The 22,237-nt window shown below is 42.5% G+C and overlaps 1 protein-coding gene across 1 annotated transcript in view; it reads right to left on the bottom strand.

The window, feature by feature from the left end:
- The window catches only part of Ext2 (exostosin glycosyltransferase 2), a 132,690-nt gene that overhangs the window by 57,891 nt on the left and 52,562 nt on the right, over positions 1–22,237 (bottom strand). Inside the window, 1 exon segment of the mRNA XM_038329603.2 lies at positions 17,247–17,378. Within this exon segment, the coding sequence (XP_038185531.1) occupies positions 17,247–17,378 (132 nt within the window).

Raw genomic sequence — 22,237 nt, 5'->3', positions numbered from 1 at the left:
AGCACCAGCACAGTTACGACCAAGAAAGTCAGTTTTTGTGTGACTGAGAGCAGACAGGAACACAGTACCCAGGGAAAGCTGGTTAGGTGTGGTAGCCTCCACAACACAGCCACTCTTAACTCTCTGGAATTTCACGAAGGCGGGTGTTTTGTCTACTGTGTTTTCCTCTGTTTCTTCTTGGGGGGGGGGGGTGGAGGGAAGAAGTCATGAACCCGCAGGGCAAACAGGACAGGGAAGGAGACAATGATGGATCAGGGTCTGACAAATTTGTGGAAGCTGAAACACACAGAGTCTTTCTTTTCAAAAATCCTCTTGCTGTAAAACACATAAAAATCCAGGATGAAATACAACAAAACTCTTTTTCAACCTGCAGCTGAGGCCACAGGAAAAGGGAAATCCCTGGGTCCAAGAACAAAGCAGAAACTCAAGGCAAATGGGAGACACTGCGGCACCCAGGAGGACAGAGGCTATGGCTATGCTCAGTGATGCTCAGCTTCAGCAGCAGGACAAGCCAGCCACTGGGAGACACAAGCAACAGAACACAGTCCTCTTCCTAGACCTGAGCTTGAGGTGGTGGCCGAGGATCCCCCTGGCAAGTTTAATAGAAGGTAGCATGCATGCAGGCGTGGGTTTAACAGAGTCTGTGTGAAGGTTTGGATGTTTGGCTACTCAAGCTGAGGAGCTGGTACAGGAAAGTGAATTTATCTCTATGCTACCTCTAGAATACCTGAAGAAGCATTATTTTCTTAACTAATAAATTAACAAGAAATGAAGTAAAACAGAGTGAAATTTAACAATTTTAGCCCAAATTGTTAATCATTTCCAGAGAAAACCTCATCAAAGATGAACTAACTCACACTCCAAAAATATGAAGACTAAGGAAATAATATAACCAAAGCAAGTCAGGTGACCAATGACAAGATGAGACCTCTCTAGGAATCCAAACAGCTGGAGCAGCAGAGACTATAAAGTAAATGTATTCGACGCTGCAAGACATAAAAGAAACTATAGGAAGTCAGATGGGTTCAGAGTTCAAGGTCAGCTTAGGATATAGAGTGAGACCCTGTCTTAAAAATAAAAACATAAGGGCCAAGAAGACAGGTTTGATTAAAGTAACCAAAATTAATTTCTACAAATAGCCACTAAATTTTAAAACACTGGATAGATTTTTAAAAACCATGCTGTAGTTAGAGCTGAAGAAAGTGGGGGATGGCTGTGAAAACCTTATGCTATGTGGCTCAAGAGGCATGCAAATGAGGACAAAACAAAGCCAGCAAACAAGACAAAAGCAGGAGAAAAAGTTGCACACAAATTCAACAAGCTTCTAGAAGGAAGGGTTAGTGAGAAATACAGATGTTTAACATTCATAGCAAAGATGAATGGACATTTTCCAAAATAACTAACGACATGATGCTCAGGTTAAAGAGGAAACTCAGCCTCAAAAGCAGAGAACTACGGGGAGCCTACTCAGGCAGGATCCACACGAGATTCAAATTAGAGGGTGCAAATTTGAAAATAAAAGAATCTTTACAGCTTAAAAAGCCACCATTTCCCTCATATGACACATAATAGAGGAAACAGTAATGAGACCCTGGAAAAGCCTGGAAGAAACCTGTGGTCCAAGTCACCATCACAGCAACGGGACAAACTGATGCTCGGTGTCCTCTAACATGACAAGATCACATACTTTTGTGATATTACTGGCAAAAGTGCATATTTGGATCTAACCAAACAAAAGAATCAGATACTTCAAATTCAAAAACATCTACGAGCCCTTGGGTGCCTTGTCATTTGGGTAGGTGTTGATTTCCCACAGCTTATCCTGTGTGTAGCTTTGCTTTTAAATAAAGTTCCCTTGCTGTTTCGCAAAAGCTGGTATGTGTGTGTTTGTGTCTGTGTGTGTGTGTGTGTGTGTGTGTTAATGACAAGTTCTCTTCCAAATATTCAAAAATGTCATCTTGCAAGACAAAGAATGAGATATTGCTCTAGACCTCAGGAGTGAAAGCTACAGTAGTGAGTGCAATGGTGGTTTCTTTTGCAGTGGTGGACATTATCAGGATAACAAAGTCTAAGTCTGGTAAGCTAATTCTATATGAGAAATATTCATGAGTAAAGGTACATTATACTTACACCTTCTAGAAGATTGAGGAATATACCTGAACATATTCATATAAAAATACAACTGTGATAAATTATTAATACGGGTAAAGGAATATATAAAAATTACTACTTTTAAAAACGTCAATCCTGAACTGTATCAAAAAAAAAAAAAACACAGTGCTGAGGATTCAGATCAGGGGCATAGCATTTGCCTAGAAACCACAGCCTCAGAAAAACAAAGGAAGGAAGGAAGGAAGGAAGGAAGGAAGGAAGGAAGGAAGGAAGGAAGGAAGGAAGGAAGGAAGAAGATATTTAGCCAAGTGTGAAGGCATACACCTATAGTCCCAGGACTCATAGGTCTGAGACAGAAGGAACATTTATGTTCAAGAATTCAAGATCAAACTAAGCAATAGTAAATCTCAAAAATCTAAAACCAACAAGCAAGCGTCAGATTAATAATGGATGATATAATCTATCATCAGTCAGTCAGTCAATTCTATGCTTTCTAACAGTGGTGATGACAAGAAGACAGACATGGAGCTGAGTGGAGATAGTCAATAAGGACAGTTGGTCAAAGATCCCTTAAAGCTTAGGTACAGAAAGGCCAAGCCCATTCTCAAGTTTTGCCGAAGGAAAGATTATTCTGTGGGACAAATGAAGCCCAGAGATTCCAGACTCACAATTGTTAAGACCAGGAGACAGAGCACAATTATTAACTATTAACACCAACATTTGTGTAAACGCCTGGGTCCCCATCTTCCTGACTTGAGTGCAGCCCATCACTGCCAAACTCATCTAAGCCCAGCACTTCCATCCGCTTTCAGTGACTCTCTCACAAGAGCTAATGCCACAACTGGCCAGGTAGATAAAGAAATCTTTCACTACAAAAGAGCAAATAAAAAATTAGAAAAGAAATAAAGGAAACAATGTAAGTAAATAAAATCACAAACAATATCTTCAGAGATGGAAAATTATGTACCATTAAAATAAGAAGAACTGACATAGTTTTTGTGTGTGTGTTTTTTTAATCAAAAGAGAAATTAAAAGTTAAAGGAAGGAAATGTCAGAGAAATGAGAACAGAAAGACTGGTCCGGCAAGAGAAGAAGCAGGACTGATCTACACATTCACCGTCCAAGTGATAGACGCTCAGAAAGAGAGAGGAGAGGACAGAAGACAGGAAGAAACGAGAAAATGCCTCTGTGCTGAAAGGCATGGATTTCCAGCTTCAAAGAGCTTGAATTAGCAGTGTCAGTAAAAGACACTCATGCAAGGGTACACTATTCTAAAATTTTAGAACACAGAAGTTGCCAAGAATTGGGGGAAAAGTTAACATTACAAGTTGGTGATGGCACATGCCTTTAATTCAAGCACTCGGAAAGCAGAGACTGGCAGATCTCTGAGTTCAAAGCCAGTCTGGTCTACAAAATGAGTTCCAGGACAGCCAGGGCTACACAGAAAAAAAAAAACCTGTCTAGAAACAAACAAAAACAAAACAAAACAGAAAGCAAAACTATGTTTTCTACCATAATTCTGAGTCAAACTACACAACACACTGAAAATAAACACATTTCTAAACACTCAAGGCAACAGCATTATCTCCTGTACCCCCGTCCCCCAGTGCTGCCTTAGGAAACTCGAAAAAAAAGATGCCAGGCCCTGGAACAGGAAACCACATAATGCAAGAAGGAAAGAGAATTCCAGAATGGCAGAGGATCAGGATAACAGATATACAGAGAGCCAAAGAGGACCCACCTATACTGCACATGAAACAGGAGTCCAAAATCGAAGAAAGGAGTCTGGAGTTTACCTGCAATGACGATTTTACTGCCTTAACCAGAGAGTGGTTAGTGAAAACCATTGCAGTAGAACCAAGCAAAGTAGAAAGAAAAAGCAGCTATTATCTCCCTGGAAAATAGGGACTTGAGTACTATTCATGACTTAGCTCAGCTGAAAACCAAACTTACACAGCCCCGACTATGTGTAAGATAAACACTGTTTTAATGAAACCAATGATGTGTTGCCACTGGTCAGATGCACAGCACAAAACACACAGGGGGAAATGGAGAGGATGAGAGAAAAAGCATCAATTTGGACAATGTGAAAAAGAAGTTTCTTAGTAAGAAAATAAAAATTCCATTACAAGCATTTTGTAAGGAATCAGGAAGACAACCAGAGAAATTGAAAGAGGCTGTCCCCAGGAACAGGCTCCAGAATTTTATTCATGTGTGAAACAATACTATTTTTAAACAATAAAATGAAGAAACATTGCAGAGAGAGAGGATAAAAATAAAGTCAAGGCAATGTAGCCTTTTTTTCTAATTTACAACTATAATGACCTAGTTATGAGAAAATTTTATTCAAATATTATTTTGGAGACTCTTAAAACTATATCCTGGGGCCCGGCAGTGGTGATGCACACCTTTAATTACAGCACTCAGAGGCAAAGGCAGGCAGATCTCTGTGAGTTCAAGGCCAGTCTGGCCTACAGCACTAGTAATTAATACCCCATCACTGGTGCAGGGCAGCGTTGCCAGGGCAGCAGCGTGCTCTCAGTTCTTCCGCTGTCGGGGCATGCTTCCACACTCTCCAAGCTCATTCTACTCACTGTCTTCCTGCATGCTGTGCAATGTCGAAAGGAGCCGGGTGTGTTTCATGAAGCTGGGCCCTCAGAGTGAACCTCAAGAAAGGATGCAGAGGGCAGGGCCACATCCACAGTAATGGGGGGTGAGGTGGGGTGGAGATTCATGCACTGTCTCCTCGGGGCTGCCATGCAGATGTCTGTTACACAGTGGGAAAGCCCTTCTGCTGCAAAAGATTTGACTGACATGGTTGTGATCTCAGACACACCCCAAGTTTGCTCGTTCATATCCCTTATATATTCTCCCCACTCAAATCTGGCTTGGCACCTGGTCCTTCCTGTCTCTGTCTGACCCAAATCAGTCAAGCTCCTTAGGTCTTGCATCTTCCCACCTATAGACTGAAGCCCAACTTTCTTTATTGCCTGACTGCTAACCTTGAGACTTTCGGCATTTCCCTGAAGCTCTTCACAGAAAAGTCTGAGATTTAAGCATACTAGACCAAGTATTCAAATGTTAGCCACTTCATGATATACCTCCAAAAGCAATATAATTCAAAAAATTTTACTTAAAATTAAAACTAAATTTCTGAATTACATACATAATTTTATCTTCTCTAGGCAGTAGGAGGAAAGGGTCTGAGAATCAGCCAAGAAGGTCCCCTTGGGGAAAAGGCCCTCAAATTCCAGAGGAACATTCCACAACCAGGACGCTAAAGGGTGGGTGCTGAGTTGAGCCAGACAGTTCGCTAAGCTAGAGTCTTTCCCACTGTCACTGTGAGCAAGAGCCATCTGGACAGCGGGATGGGAAGTAGCCTTCAGCCACAGGTGCCGCAGACAGAGCCCAAAAGCCTCTGGATGCTCCTAATCTAAACCCTGCAGGTCAAAAGGAAGGAAAAGTTGAGGCAAGAGAGCTTTCCCCAGTCAGCGAGCCAGGGTGTGGAGAGTAAGTCAAACTCCACATCAAAGCTGGTCCTCAGGTGAGCAGCAGCAAACAACAGACCCAAGGCCCAGGAACCCATGAGTGTGAGTTCTATGCACCCACCCTGACCTTAACCTGGATCTTGGGGTGGACAGGTAGGAGTCTGTATTCAAGTATCCTAGATTTGCCCAACTGAACCCACAATTTGCACCAACAACCAGGAGGTCTCATCGAACATCTCAGATTGTAGTCAGTCCTTTGCAATTTCTAATTCCAAAAGTCCACATAAATATAAAACCCTTACGTAACTGGTCAATGGCAGGTAAGGCACCCCTCTGGCTGGACTTCACTGGAACAAATTTTTGGTTTTTCATCTTACTCTTAGACAATTATATACTTTAAGCAGCCTCCCCAAATTCCTCATTAATTTTTATCAATAGCCATGATGAGAATTCCTCTCTTTCTTCTTCGTTCCAGGTCTGATGCCTTAGAGTTTCTGTTGCTGTGATAAAACATCATGAGTAAGCTTACTGGTTTGCTCCTCCTGGTTTGCTCAGCCAGCACCCAGGACCACCATCGAGGGGTGATTCCACCCACAGTGAGCTGGACTCTCCTATATCAATCATCAGTCAGGAAAATGCAACACAGGTTTGTCTACAGGCTGAGGTGGCGCATTTTCTTTTCTAAAATGGTTCTAGCTTGTGTCAAGTTAATATAAAACTAAACAGAATACCTGGTATAATAAATATGGAAAGAAACAGGAGAGAAAAGGAAATTTTTTCTGGTGTTGTTGCTGATTACATCTTGAAAAAAATGTGTCTAACGAAAGAGTAAATGAAATCATAACGGAATAAAATCACATTATAAACAAATGATGGGAAAATACACAACTGTAAGAGGATATTGCCTTTGATGTTTTAAAAGAATGTTACTGAGATAATTCAGCTTTGGTAGCACATGCGAGAAATCCAGATGCAACACAATACTCCCTGTCTCTGTCCTTCTGCATCTTGCATATCTGAGCTCAGAGCTCCAGGGTGGCGTCTGGGGAAAAGCCCGGCTGTTTTGGCCAGCCCAGAAATGGTAGGCTGCAGGGGCAGGTAGGCAGAAGACAGGGATGGAGGGAGATGACAACATTTGGTGGGCAGGTGCAAAGAGAGAGACAGATCAATGGGAAGACAAACAGAAAAGATTAAAAAATATAGGAAGCCCTGGGACAAGCTAAGAAAATTCAGGATAAAAACATGTACTCTTTCGTTCATGTATGGTGTGTGTGTGTTCATGTGTGTGTGTGTGTGTGTGTGTGTGTGTGTGTGTGTGTGTGTGTGTTCATGTGTGGTGGAGAACACATGTACATACACGTGTGGAGAGACCAGGAATCTGATGTGGGATTTCCCCTCAGTATGCTGTGAATGTGTTTTATTGCCATTGGTTAATAAAGAAGCTGCTTTCAGCCAATGGCTTAACAGAGTAAAGCCAAGCAGGAAATTCGACCGGAGATGTTGAGAGAGAGTAGGCAGAGTCAGAGAGACACCATGTAGCTGCGGAGCCTGTTGGAACCTTGCCGGTAGGACACAACCTTGTGGTGATTAACAGATCAATAGAGATGGGTTAATGTAAGATATAGGGCTAGCTAGCAATACGCTTAAGTGATTGGCCAAGCAGTGTTCTAGTTAATACAGTCTCTGTGTGGTTATTTGGGGTCTGGGCGGTTGGGAACGAATGAGCAGCCTCCTCCAACAAGGACCCAGCCCCAGCTCTGGGGTTACAGGTGTGCACCACCATGCCTGGCACTTCCACAGGGTGCTGGGGTGCTTAGATCCCACTTTACTGTCTGAACTCTCTCTCCATCACTATTTGCTTCTTAACCAGCTTGAACTTAGAGAATAATCCTTCCCCAAGCACAGTCTCTCTAATCTAGGCAGACCTGCTACTTCCAATTAGTGCTCAAGGCTCCCTGTGGCAAGCGCTCCCAGGTCCTGAGAGTGAAGAGCCATGTAACCGGCCTCACCCTATTGATTAGACTAGTAAGGCATGTGGTGATGAATGCTCCATGGGGCCACCCCTTACTGTTTGTCACCCACAGCCATAGCCACTTCTATATTAAATGAAGACAGCTGTATCTATCCAAAATATGGCTTTCACCTCTCATTCCCCTGTCTGAGCATGTACAGAGCAGGCGGGAGGCCAGCAGCACACCTTTAAGCAGTTCAGAACATCCTTGATTTACTGACCACCATCCACACCTCCTCCCACCTCGGGTGTCTGATGTTGTAAATTTGCTGGAATCTAGAGGCCAGACTCCCCTGCAGACTGGGCTCAGAGTAATCTCATCTAGAGTCAGTTAAATATTCCTGAGGGGAGGGAGAAACCAGTTACACATGAATCACTGCTATCCAGCCTCCCGCCTGTTGCTCCCACTGAAGACGCAGAAGCAAGCAGCCCTGGGTTGTAAATCAGGACCCTCGTCACCTGCCTGACTAGAGATGTGATAAATACCAAAGTGTCCTGAACAGGTATTTAAGAAAGAACTGAATGAAAAATATCAAATAGATTTCTGGACACATGCCTAGATTTATGCCTTTTACACTTGTGTTCTCTATCAAGCTTTGAGTTCCTCACTTTGACCATTCTGTTTTAAACTCCAAGCATATCCATTTCAAAACTACACAATTCCACGTTTCCCTTAATCTATACTTGCAAAGGAGAATTGAAACTCTAGTTATTTACTTTTAGAGCTTTAGATAAACACTCAGGGTGAAGTCCTATGATTACCAGACTGTCTGTCTGAGCATGCTGGTAGCACTGGTATGCAGGGGAACACACGTGAGACTCTTCAGTTCAAACCTAGAACATATGCTAGGGCAGGAGTTATGTCCCACACAGAGGAGGCTCAGTGGCTCCCAGAGGACTTTACAGGCAGTGCGAAGCCCAGGTCCTCACTTGTTTACACAAACTGACAATTATGTGACTAGCACAGGCCACAGGCCAGCACGCACAATGAGACTACTTTACGGGAGCATGTATCACTCCCTACATTTTAAGCAGGTGGTATGTAGGGACGATAAAATAATGGCTATCACAGCAGCTGCTTAAACCTTCTAGGAAATTATACTCCATGTGTGCACAGTGACAGAGAAACCAGATTCCACACCCTTAAGAGTTTGTGAAAAGGAAAAGGCTGCTTCCTGGGGGAGGGCTTTGCAAGGCCTCCTGGAGGAAAGGATGTGAGTACAGACCCCCCCAGAAAGAGGACTCATGGCAGAGAAAGGCATATTAGGGCTAGGGAGGAGCATCGGATGGGCGCACAGGAAGGAAGCCACTGTGGGCTGTACTCTAGAACTCCTCAAAGCAGACGGAGCCAGACTGAGAAAGCCTCAGGACAAGGGGTACACTACGGCTCTGGCTCACTAGTGAGAACAATCAGTCTCCCCAGACATGGCTCAACTCCGCCTCTACTAATTCTCTCCCGTGTTCTCAAGCTGTCTCCAGGGCTGTTCCATTGCTATGCATATCAATCCTCTACACTGGTATCACACATAGGTTGATCTCAAGTGTAATCTTACGCCATTAAGGCTACGGTGATTTCTTATCCTCTGAAGAGAACACTGACACCTGGGTAATTGTGGATATTCTGTGACCCCGCCCTGCACAGGCTTTACCTCCTCCCTCTCACAATCTCCGTCCTCCTCCTACAGTGCCCTTGAGGCTCCTAGACTACCTGCTCCCACGTCTCCGGTACCTCCGGCACCATTTGCTGAAGAGGCTATCTTTTATGTGGTGTGTTTCTGACACCTTTGTCTAACATAGGTGACTATGGATTTATTTCTGGTCATCTATTCTATTCCATTAGTATACATGCCTGTTTCTGGGCCAGTACCACATTGACGTTTTCATATGGTTCATTGGTATAATTTAAAATCAAGTACTGAAGCCGGGCGGTGGTGGCGCACGCCTGTAGTCCCAGCACTCGGGAGGCAGAGGCAGGCGGATCTCTGAGTTCGAGGCCAGCCTGGTCTACAAGAGCTAGTTCCAGGACAGGCTCTAGAAACTACAGGGAAACCCTGTCTCGAAAATCCAAAAAAAAAAAAAAAAAAAAAAAAAAAAAATCAAGTATTGTAATAGGTTTGCCATCTTTCTTTCTTAAGGTTTCTTTGGCTATCTGTGGTCTTTTGTGCGTCCATTGTAAATTTTAGGATTTTTTTCTAGTTGTGTGGAGAATATCATTGGAATTTTTATTGGGACTGTATAAATCACAATGTTAATTCTTTCAATCTAAGAGTGCTGAAAGTGTCTCCAATGTCTAGAGTCCTCCTCAGTGCCCTCAGGTTTGCACTACAGAGGTCTTCTCCTCCTTGGCTAGGGAGCGCCCCGAGGTTTGCACTACAGAGGTCTTCTCCTCCTTGGCGAGGGAGCTCCCCGAGGTTTGCACTACAGAGGTCTTCTCCTCCTTGGCTAGGGAGAGCCCCGAGGTTTGCACTACAGAAGTCTTCTCCTCCTTGGCGAGGGAGCTCCCCGAGGTTTGCACTACAGAGGTCTTCTCCTCCTTGGCTAGGGAGAGCCCCGAGGTTTGCACTACAGAAGTCTTCTCCTCCTTGGCGAGGGAGCTCCCCGAGGTTTGCACTACAGAGGTCTTCTCCTTCTTGGCTAGGGAGCGCTCCTAGGTTTATTTGTTCACTTGTTTACTGACTGAAGCCACTGTGAAAGGAATGTTTGTCCCGATTTCCTCTTTGGGAAGCTATTGCAACAGAAACGCTTTTCAGTTTTGTATGCTGATTTTGAGCCCTGCCACTTTGATGAAAATATTTATCTGACCTAAGAGCTTTCTGGTATGTCCACAGTCTTAATTAAACAAGTTCACAGCATTTGCAAATGGGAATAGTTTGATTTCTTTGTTTCTTTGATTTTGTTTTTTGATGCTGTTGTTAATTTTTTTTTATTTTTATTTTTTGCTTTTTTTGAGACAGGGTTTCTCTGTAGCTTTAGGGCCTTCTTAGAACTTGGCTCCATAGTCCAGGCTGGCCTCAGACTCACAGAGATCCACCTGCCTCTGCCTCCCGAGTGCTGGGATTAAAGGCGTGCACCATCAGAGTCCGACTTCTTTATTTCTTACTCACGCCCCCTTCATTTCCTTTTCTTGGGTTATTGTTTCAGCCACACTGAATGTGAGTGAAGAGTTAGCGCCCGTCTCAATCCAGAGTCTGAGGAAATACTCCCAGCAGTTCCCCATTTAGCATAACATTGGTTACATATTTGCCTTAAAAGCCTTTGCTATAGTGAAAGTTCTTTCTAGTCCTAGTTCCTTCAGGACTTTCGTCATGAAGCCATTTTGAACTCTGTCAAATAGCTTTTCTGTACTCATTGAGAAGATCATGTGATTTCTACCCTGAAGTCTATTTATCTGATGTGTAACATTTGTTTGTAAATGTTAGACTAACTTTGCATTCCTAGAATGAAACCAGCTTCGTTGTGATGTATGATCTTAATGTCTTTTTGAATTTTGTTAAGTATTTTGTTGAAAAGTTTTGCGCCCTTGCTCACTGTAAAAGTTGGTCTATAGTTTGTTGTTATGTTCTCCTCTGGTTTAGCATCAGGATAACACTGGCTTCACAGAATGAGTTTGTCAGTGTTCCTTTCCTTCTGATTTTGTGGCACTTTGAGGACTGTGTGAGTCCTTCCTTAAAGATTTGGTAGAATTCAGCAGTGAAACTGCCCAGTCCTGGCCTTTTCCTTGTGCAAACACTTTTCATTACTGCTTCAACTGTGTTCCTTGTTATGGGTCTAAGTTATCTTTATATTCTTATAATATTTAATTTTGGTAGGTGACATGTATTTAGAAATTTATCAACTATTTCCAGATTTTTCAGCTTTTTGAAAAGTAAGTTCTACAATATTCCCTAATGATTCTCCAGATTTGATCGGATCCTATTGTAACAATAGCCCTTCCATCTCTAATCTTATCAATGCGGTGTTTCTCCTTCTGGTTAGTATGGTCAAGGCTTTGTCAATCTTGTTCACCTTTTCAAAGAGCCAGCTTTTTAGGTCTATGAGTTGTTCCTTGAGTTTCTAATTCGTTAACTTCTGTCCTGATCTTTATGATATCTGGCCACAGTGCATTTAGGTTTGGTTTCTTGTGTTTCTAGAAACTTCAGTGATATCATTAAGTAACTTATTTGATACTGCTCTGATTTTTTAAAATTTTATTTAACTTTATGTGTATGTGTTTTGCCCACATGCATGCCTGCATATCAGGTGTGTGCCTGGTGCCCACAGAGGCCAGAAGAGGGTATCAGATCCCCTGAGACTAGAGTTACATAAGGCCATGAGCCATCATGTAGGTTGTAGGTGCTGGGAATTGAACCCGGATCTTTCGGAAGTAGTCTTAACTATTGAGCTGCCATACTAAACAACTAATATCTTTTTTGTAAATTTGAACACTAATTACTATACATGGTTCCGCTTATACCTCAGAAGCTCAATAGGCTGTGCTACAATTTTCATCATAGTGTAGGAATGTTGAATTCCCTCCAACTTCTTCAGTGACTCACTGTTAACTAAAGAGTATATATTGCTCAGTCTGCAAGTGTCTGTACAGTCTCTGAGGTTTCTCTTCTTCAGTGACTCACTGTTAACTAAAGAGTATATATTGCTCAGTCTGCAAGTATCTGTATAGTCTCTGAGGTTTCTCTTCTTTCGTAACTCACTGTTAACTAAAGAGTATGTATTGCTCAATCTGCAAGTGTCTGCACAGTCTCTGAGGTTTCTCTTGTTGTTTTCTACTTTTATTCTGTGGTCTAAGATGGTACAAAGAATTATTTCAGTTTCTCTTTCGTGTATTATGGTTTGCTCAGTGACCAATATGACTGACTGTAGAGGAGATTTCACGGGCTGCTGAGACTGTATATCCTGTTGTCTGTTGGATGGAATGGTCTGTAGATGTCTGTTACATCCAGTTAGTCAGTTGTATGGGTTGACTCTGCTGTTGCTCTCCTTTAGTTTTGTAGCCCTGACTAAAGATAAGAATGGAGTACTAAGTCCCCCAGCAGTAGGACATCAGGACTTATCTTACCTTTCATGCCAGTTAGTGTTTATGAAATTAGGAGCCTACAATGTTTAATGTACAAATATTTACAATTCCTATATAATCTTTATAAACAGTTCCCCTTTTAAATATGTAATGCATTTATCTCTTTTGAATAGTTTTGGTTTGGAGTCTACTTTATCAGATATCAGAATCACTATACTTGCTGCTTCATGATTTCCATTGGCTTGGTGGGTGGATTTCTCTTCTTTGATTTTTCCATTTTCTAATATCTATCTTGGAGATAATACATAGTTGGGTATTGGGTTTTAATCTAGTAGCCTAGATTGCACCTTTGGGTTGGTGAGTAGGAACAATTATTATAGCCAAGGTTACTGAGAGGCCTGTTCCTTGGTTGTTTTTCTGACTGGTTGGATTGCTGAAAGCCCATTTTCCCCTCTTACTTCAGTATAAGGGGTTTACAGGTTCACTGTGTTAGGCATGATGAAGGACTTCTTGGCTCTCCTTTGTCCATCTGTTCCTCTCATGAAATGGATTCTTACGTGATCTGGAGAGTCCTCCTGTCAGTATCTGCCACAGTGCTGGCTTCTTCATCATGAACTGTCTCATTCTGTGCTTGTCTAAAAACATCCTTACATCTACACCAATTCTAAGGGATAATTTTGCTGGGAATCATTGGTTGATAGTTATTTCTGTCAGGAACTGAAATACATCATTCCATCTTCTGGCTTTTAGGATTGATGATAAGAGATCTGCTATTATTCTTTAAAAATTAAAAAGCTTTTTATTTATTTAGTATTTGTGGTGAGTGAGTAGGTGTGAATGTGTACATGTCACATATGTGGGACAAATTCTGGGAACTGTTCCTTACTGGAGATTGAGCTCACGTGTGTCTGGTTTGGCCATCTGAGCTGAGACATCTTGCCAGCCCAAAAGCTGCTGTTGCTCAACTGCCATTGTTTTGTATGAGTTGGCATTTTCCTTAGCAAATGGTTATAAAGTTCCTAAAGTTGTTCCTTTGCTCTGCCTTTTGAGATCTTACTGTGTCATGCTATGGAGAGGTTCTTCTCTGACCATGTCTACTGCAAGTTTTTGATGCCTGTATGTGTATGTCCAGTCCTTCTCCTAGGTGTTGGAAACTGCCTTTTGTGATTTCACTGAACAACAGTGTATGCTTTAGACTTTATTTTAGTTCTTCCTATGTCATGGGCTCATAGGTGCAGTCTCTTAAAAACCTCCTGACTGTTACTTTTAAACTGAGACTGTGCTTTCACTTCCTGGCTGCCCGAACCCAAATACTCACACTAAAATTATATTAATTACAACACTGTTTGGTCAACAACTCAGGTATATTCCTAGTTAGCTCTTACATATTATTAACAAATTTCTATTAATCTGTGTATTGCCATGAGGCTGTGGTACCAGTAAGGTTCTGGCATCTTTCTCCTATGGCAGCTAGCTACATGGTGTCTGCCTGCCTGACTCCACCTTCTTTCTCCCTGCATTCAGTTTAGTTTTCCCACCAACTCTTTTCTGCCCTGCCATAGGTCAAAGCAGGTTCTTTATTAATAAACTATATTCATAGCATACAGAGAGAAGTCCCATATCATCTCTCCTTTTCTGCCTAAATAAAAAAAAAAAGCATATCCTAACATATCCTGCTTCATAGAAAAGTCTGTCGGATATGCTAGGCCTGTAGGCCAAAAATGGATGCCCCATTGTTGCAGAGGAACTTTGGGTGACTGTCCAGGCAGCCAGCTGTTTCTGTCATTACTTACATTTTTGGAAGTTGCTTGCTTGCACTTCCTGTTTACTCAGTTAATATTATTTCCTTCTTGGGTCTCTGAGGCAGTTGAAGACTAGATAGTTATAGTTTTCCTTGTTTAGTTGATGCAAAAAGCAAGTTATAATACAAAGTAAATTAGATACGAGACTTTGAACTCACCAAGATAGGACAGACATGGAGTATTTTCTCCAAATTTGCCAAATGCAAATAGATTAGACATTGTTGATGTATTTATTGCCTATATATATATACATATATATAGTATATAGTTATTGTACTTCTTGTACATAGTTTTTCTTATATTGGTTATAGCCTTCCTTTTTATTTTAGATTTAAAAAGGGGAAAGTAGTGGCATTTCATTTATATTTTAATAAATAAAGCTTGCCTGAAGATCAGAAAAGTAAAACAGCCACACTGGCTAGTCTCACAGACCAGGCAGCAATGACACACACCTTTAATTCCAGAAGCCACACTAGTTTGCCACAGAAACCAGGCGGTAGTGGTGCTCGCCCTGAATCCCAGCATGGGAGGAGAGGGGAGGGGACAGCTCACAGTCTCAGTCTGCGATTCCAGGAGGCAGGGCCGCCATTTCAGACTGAGGTGGAGCTGAGCGCCAGTGGCTGGCTGTTTTGCTTTTCTAACCTTCAGGTTGAACCCCAATATCTGTCTCTGAGTTTTTATTAACTGTGCTTCATTTACTGATGTTTTCCATTGGTTTTGCTTTTATTTTTCTTTTCTCAGAATTTCTGGATTTCTGCCTTTCTTCTTTTTCCCATCTCATTTTTCTTCTGTTGTTTTCTTCCATGTTTTAAAATTTCTCTTTCAAATTACTAATTCATCCACACTGCTAACTCCTTGTCTTGAGCCTGAATATATTTCTTACTCTATTTATTTGTTTATCTGAGTCTTAAATATGTCACATATCCTTTTTAGAAGTAAGACTCAAAACATTTTTCTGGGCTTTGAGCACTCTGGTTACCTTTGGAATGTAGTATGGGGAGTGAGTGGATTGGGATTGGGTCCCATAGGGACGTCTCTGTCGTGTGCCTGTGTTTGCTGTGTTATTTTGCGCATCTGCACTCCCACTGTTACTCCCTGTCCCTTTCCTTTGTTGGTTTTTCACATGAGTCGCCCTGATAAATCGCTCTCATTTGGATCTACAGTCCCTGCTGGGGCAAGTCAGCTCTAATAACAGATAATGAAAACTATGGAATACTTCATAAAGCTGTGTGTTGTCCCTACCAGGGCCATACTAGCCTTCTCTGCAGTATCCCAGTTTTAGTTCGTGTGCTGCCAGAGTAAGCACGGAAACTATAATATTTAAAAGAACTATCTGTTAGTATCTCCCACACTTAAAAAAATGTATGTCTTCTTAGGCTAGGTTTGGATCCTTGCTTGCCTAGCTTGCTCAAAGCTCAGGGTTTGATCCCCAGCACAACACAAGGCAGGCATGGTACCACATACCTGTGATCCCAGCACTTGTGAGGTGAAGGTTAAGGCTGGCTTGGGTTACAAGGGTCCTTGTCTCAAAAGGTTGGAGGGAAGTTAAACAACTTCTAAGCTGGAATTAATCCTGTATATCATTCATATATTTATTTAGAAATCTATTTAAAGTATACACTTATCCATGTTAGGAAAGAAAGTAATTTTTATTTCACTGTTTGGAATATAATTAATAGGCCTAAAACATAAGTTATATCCAAACAATGGGACAGTATACAGTCATCTTACAAAACTCTGACCTATTTCTGTAGAAAATGAATTTTATTATCTCTTGCTAAAGTGTATGGTCCTTTTTGTGTGATTACACTTTATAATTATTCTGCAAGATCACTTTGGCAACAAACTCAAAGAGGAAATGTGTGAAGGACGTCGTCTCATAAAAGCATGTGTTTGCTCCACGCAGGTGTTTGCTCTAGTCTTACCTGGGAACAATGCAGGGAGGAGAGATGTGTGGCTACACCATCCCATGCTCTGAAGCTGGTCTACTACAGGACTCATACCATCAGTGTTCACGGGAATCTGGGGTCTATCTTCTGTCCCTGATGGAGCACCAACCACCCAGTACCCATAGGATAATGCGCAAAAGGGGGAAGAAACTCAGGCAAGGAAAAAGGAATGAAGATCTGATGTGATAAACTGTGTGGTGGCATGCAGCCCTAGCTGGAGATGTCCAGCGTAGGTGATGGGAGGTGATCAATGGATGGATGGAGTGTGGAGAACTATCTTCTCCTGTGTGAAAGCTTCAAGTCTGTGAAACACACCACCGGTGTGTCTGAGAGCAGCTAGAAGCCATAACTGCCAGCCCAGAGCACTTAGCATGTTCACTGATAAGGAATGTGCTCCTATAAGCCACTGCCACAGCCCTACAACGGCACACTACACACCGCCTCTTGCTCAAGACTTCAAGGAACTAGTGATCCTGAAGGCCGCTCCATCACTTTCGCTCACTACTGTTTTGCTCACAGGGCCTTGGGAATGTCAACTTAAGTAACACATGTCAAGCACTTGATGCCATTTCCAGCAGAGCAGGATGTCCAAACAAGCCCATCAGGAGTCTTTAGCTTACAAGACCCGGGTGTCACTCACCCTGACCTTAAGAAAAGAGACTCTCCCCAAGCTGTGGGGAACAAACTGGGAGCTGCTGCTCCTCTGTCCTTCCACTCTTGCCAGACTTTCTGAACCAAGTTGCCCTTCTCAAGCTGCAAGTCTAAAGATCCATCTGAGAGAGTTGGCAGTTAACATCCGATTTCTTGGCAGTGTAACTTTCCTTTCTCCCGTCTCGAAGGCTCACGTGGCTGGCACAGGGACCCACTTACCACAGAGGGAGGGTCATTCCATTCTTCATAAGAGATGGCTGCGTATGGATAGATCCTGTCATTGATGATCTGCAGGGTGGCGAGGGCAATGGCTTTAATGGACTGGAAGTAGGCTTCCCAGAACCATCGTGCCTATAAAGAAAATAACATGCTGTAGTGAGCAGGTGAGATGTGCCCTGTTACAACCAACTTGGGGCTAGGTGATTTCTTCATTCTCGGAGTAAAGGGTGCCCCTTAATGCCACAGCAGATCTGTCAGAGGTGTGTCCACATTGAAGGCAGTCAGAATAGAGTAATAGTCAGGAAAGTTCACACAGAGTTGGTGTACTAGAAGAGGAGTCTATGACGATGAAGTACTATGTGTTATAGCAGGCCAGGTTTAGAGTCTTTTTTAAAAAAGATAGAGAGCTGAGGAGATAGACCCATGCTTAGAGCATTTGTCATGTAAGCATGAAGACCAGAGTTTGAATCCCCAGAATCTATAGAAATGCTGGGTCGGCATCATAGCACACACATAATCCCAGGGTCAGAAACTGGAGATAAGAGATCCCCAGAGCAAGCTGGCTAACAAGACTAGGCTTATCAGTGAGCTCTGGGTTTGAATGAGAGACCCTGTTTCAAAAAAGCAGGTAGAAAGCAATGAAAAATGGTTCTTTAGAGCACTCACACGCATACACAAATGTAAATGCACACATGCATACCACAGATGACAATGGACAAAGAATATTAGAAATAGCATATAGAGAGTATGTTAGAAGTCTTGTGTGTACAGGTAAATGACAGTTTATGTCTATGCAAACTCTTAAAGACAGCCCTGGGAAGGCAGGACATTTCGGCACCCCAGACGCCCCACGTTCATCCAGCTGACACCTCACTCCTTTAAAGGCACCCGTGACTCAAGTTCTCTCATGCTCATGACATTTGCTCTACTGCCACAGACTTATTTGGTGCCACTCGAACACCTAACTTGTGTTATGGAATCGGGGTGTGGCTGGCCTCACAAAATGAACTGAAAAGTGCTCTCTTTTTTTATTTCTTGAAGAATCTAATATAAAGTTGACATTACTTTTCCTTCTTGAAAAAGTTTAGAAGAGTTTAGAAGAATTCACCAAAGACACAGTTGGGGTAGGTTTCTTGTGAGTATGTGTGATAAGACTTTATTCTTATGTTTGTTTATTTGAGACATCTTGCTATGCCCAAGTTGCCCTAGAACTCACCGTCCTGAGTTAGCCTCCAACTACAGGCATGCGTCACCATAACTGCCATTGCTTATTTTATTTGAAACAGTATCTTACTCTGTAGCCCAAATTTGCAACCACCTGTTTCAGCATTCTCAGATGCCAAGCTGTGTGGCTTAAAGTTACTGGTTTTCTTTTACAGACGTAGAAGAATGCAAATCTGGATGTGTGAACTTGAAAAGAGTACTTTTCTCAGGGAAGATCCCATCTCGTCTAGACTGTTAGCTTTACCAGAAGAAAACTGTAGAGGTGTGGCCCCTTCCTTCCTACCTGTCAGCTTATCCTTCTGGAAAGTGGTCAATTTCAAGATTTTTCAGAAGGAAAATTTTCATTTTTCTCTTTCTCTCCATCATACATTTTCTGTTTTTTCACTTTAAAAAATATTTGTTCATCTATTTTGTGTGTGTGCATGTGCGTGTGGTATGGGGGAGGGGTGCACATGCCAGGCAAAGCCCAGAGGAGGAAGTGTCCCCTCTGTCATTCTCTGTGTGTGCATATGTACACCCGAATACCAGTCAAAGGCCAACTGTGGAACCCAGCATCTAACTCAAGCTGTCTCCAATCATCCCCCCCCCCCCCCCCCCCACACACACACAAACAGCAATTCACTTAGAGAGGAAGCAAGCTGTACCAATCATCACAGCTCAAGGGTCTAAGACCGGAAGTAAGTGAGCTTCTCGAGCTTAATGGCTTCTGCAGGACCTTGGTGGTAAGAACTCAGAAGGCACCATAAGTTACAGCCCTGCCAGGGCTCTCCTGTCAGCTACCTGGCCACAGAGACAAGGGGGTTTCAGTCATGTGGACAATGTACGAAAGTCCCTCTGTTCTCTTCCTGAGAGCAAACACAAATACTACATTACCTTGTCTCCAAGAAAGTGTATGAGCCACCTTCCTATCTATCCAAGACATTTGAATGAGAGGGACTTTGGCAGTCATGCAAACCCTACTGGTGGTTGTACAGGGGGAAAACCAGTCATGAAGGAATAGATCGAACAAATAAAACCTTGATTAGGCATTTAACCAGATATTACTGAGCCAAAGAACAGCAAAATTTCCAACACTGCCATACAAGAAACAGAGAAGGACGAGGCAGAATCCCAGACCCCTACTACTTTCTTCCTGTCTGCTGTGAGGAACCTCCTCTCCAGGTGCTACAGCTATGCTCTTCTAGCTCAGCAGTGGCTGGCAATGTGATATATCACTGGCTCATGTCCCCTCATGTGTGTACTCCCTCACAAAGTCCTTTATCCTGCAGTCAGCCTCTCACCCCCCACCCCCGTGAGCCTGGTCACCTGGCTGCAGGTGACACAGGTGTATGGTGACTAAATAGAAAAAGCCGACGGCTGAAAGTGACAGGAACAGAAGGCTAGGAAGGGAGGTGGCTTTCCTGATGGGTTTGCTACAGACTGTGAGGCAATGTGAGTCAAGAAGACACCTATTTCTTTACCATGGTTAGTGAGGTTTCTATATATTCATTTAAATTCCTTTCTCATAGTCTCTTATGCAAAGACCAAAACATGAGCTTCATTTGCTGAAATACAATAATAATAATGCCTTTAATCCCAATACTCAGGAGGCAGAGGCAGGTGGATCTCTGTGAGTTGAGGCCAGCCTAATCTACCTAACAAGTTCCAGGACAGCCACAGATACATACTGAGAACCCAGCTCAAGAAAAACAAAACAAATTGAACAAACAAACACCCCCCCCCAAAAAAAAAACCAGTCAAACAAAAGAAGATTTTATATTTAAAAATTCAACAGAATCATCTAGCAATATATAATCATAGAATCATGGAAAGTGGACAATTAAAAACCCAATGTCCAATAAGATCAATGGCTCTACTGCATTGCTATTAGGTTCCAGAAGGACACCATCAACAAGAAAATACAAAATAAAGTAAAAGTTTTATTTTTCTTAAAAGACAAATAACTTCACATGCTATGATCATGCTAAATTCACTGTGCTTCCAGCAGTGTCTTCATAGCGCCCAACCACTTTTCTGTGTGACCAAGTAAAAATGGCTTTCCTTTCACTGTTTCTGTTCATAAGCTTTGTTTCCCTTTCTCATTGTCTAGGACTAGAAGGCACTACTGAGCACAAGTGTGAAGAGAGAAAATCTCTACTGAGATCCTATCAGAGAGGGAGCTGCTGAAGGTTTTATCACTGGGCAGAGCCCAGGTGTAGGGGCTTTCAAACACCCGTTAGCAAACTGTAAAAGTGCTCTCTTCTGACTGTGATTTTTAAAAATTCTGTTGTGTGTGGGTGTTTTTCCTACAGGTAAGTCTGTGCAGCATATGTGTGCCTGGTGTCTGTGGATGTCAGAAGAGGATGTGAGATCTCCTGGAACTAGAGTCACAGAAGGTTGCGAGCTGCCATGTGTGTGCTGGCAACTGATCATGCATCTCCTTCAAGAGCGGACAGCGCTCTTAACAACTGAGCTATGTTGCTCAATAAGAATCACTAAATTTTGCTAAATGATTCCCCCCACTTTATAAGGTGATCCTATAAGTATCTTCTCTATTTTGTTAATTCAGTAATTTACACTGACTGAACCCATCAAACGTTAACTAATCTGACATTCCTGGCTTCACTTGGTGATGATCACCAACCCTTTCCCTGGACTGCTCAGTTTGCTTGGCAGTATTTTGCCTAAGACTTCTGTGTGATCAATGTGTGATCCCTGGGGCCATTGATTTCAATATGCACTTTTATATAATTCTTATGGCAAAAGGTTTTCAATTAAAATGTGACAGAGTTAAGATTATACAACTATAAACCAATCTTGATGTCAGAGAAGTTATTTTTAACTATGTATTGGATAGAGGGGTAAGTATATGTGGGTGTAGACAAGAAGAGGGCATCAGATCTCCCTAAAGCTGGAGTTATAGGCAACTGCGACCACCCTGACATGGGTGATGGGGACCAGATCTTGGCCTTCTGCAGGGACAAGCAGTATGTCTTCTTAAATATTAAGCCATTTCTCCAGCCCCAGTGACAGTAATGTTTAAATATAGAAAAATATGGGGTTTGGAATCTATTAAGTAGTCCTCGGAAGGGCAGCAGTCACAGCTTCTGGTCACCAGCCCACGTACTGTTTGTCACTGTCCAGTCAACAAGCCTCTGGGAAGGCAAACAGAACTGCAGCCAGGTTTTCCATAATTTAGGTTGGCTTCACCTACTAAGACTTTTGCCAGGACAGACATCTCTGAAGGTCACTAAGGAAATAACATGTTTCTTAAACACCCAGGACAGCATCATTGGCAAAGCTACAGGTTCACACTGAGTACAAAAAGACCCCTGTGTTCAAAGGTAACTAAATCAGCCCAGAGTGTCAAACACAGTGAGTCCCAGGAAACACATAATTAGTACGGGGGAGCTCTGTACAGACACAGTGAGTCCCAGGAAATGTGTAGTTAATAAGGAGGGCAACCACAGCTTAATTCCTATTGCATCATCAATTTGTCCACAGCAGTAGAAATGGTTGTGAGACTGGGCTAGATCTAACTTGAGTTCTGCCATTAAATACTTCCCAGAATGCTGATGAGCTGGTTAACGTCCCTGGGTCTCAGAGCGGCGTCTTTCCTGAGCTGGTTAACGTCCCTGGGTCTCAGAGCGGTGTCTTTCAACTGAACTAGAACCACAAGATCCTTAAGGATCCTCCCACACCTGTATTCAGTGGCACTTCAGCCAAATTTCTGTTTCCTCTGCTCTCCACTTGAGTCTCTCTGAATCCTAAGATTTACCTGGCATCCT

Source organism: Arvicola amphibius, chromosome 5 (genome assembly GCF_903992535.2).
Source record: "Arvicola amphibius chromosome 5, mArvAmp1.2, whole genome shotgun sequence".
NCBI lineage: Eukaryota > Metazoa > Chordata > Mammalia > Rodentia > Cricetidae > Arvicola > Arvicola amphibius.
The sequence above is the reverse complement of the archived record's forward strand: the minus strand, read 5'-3'. Positions and strand labels throughout refer to the sequence as shown.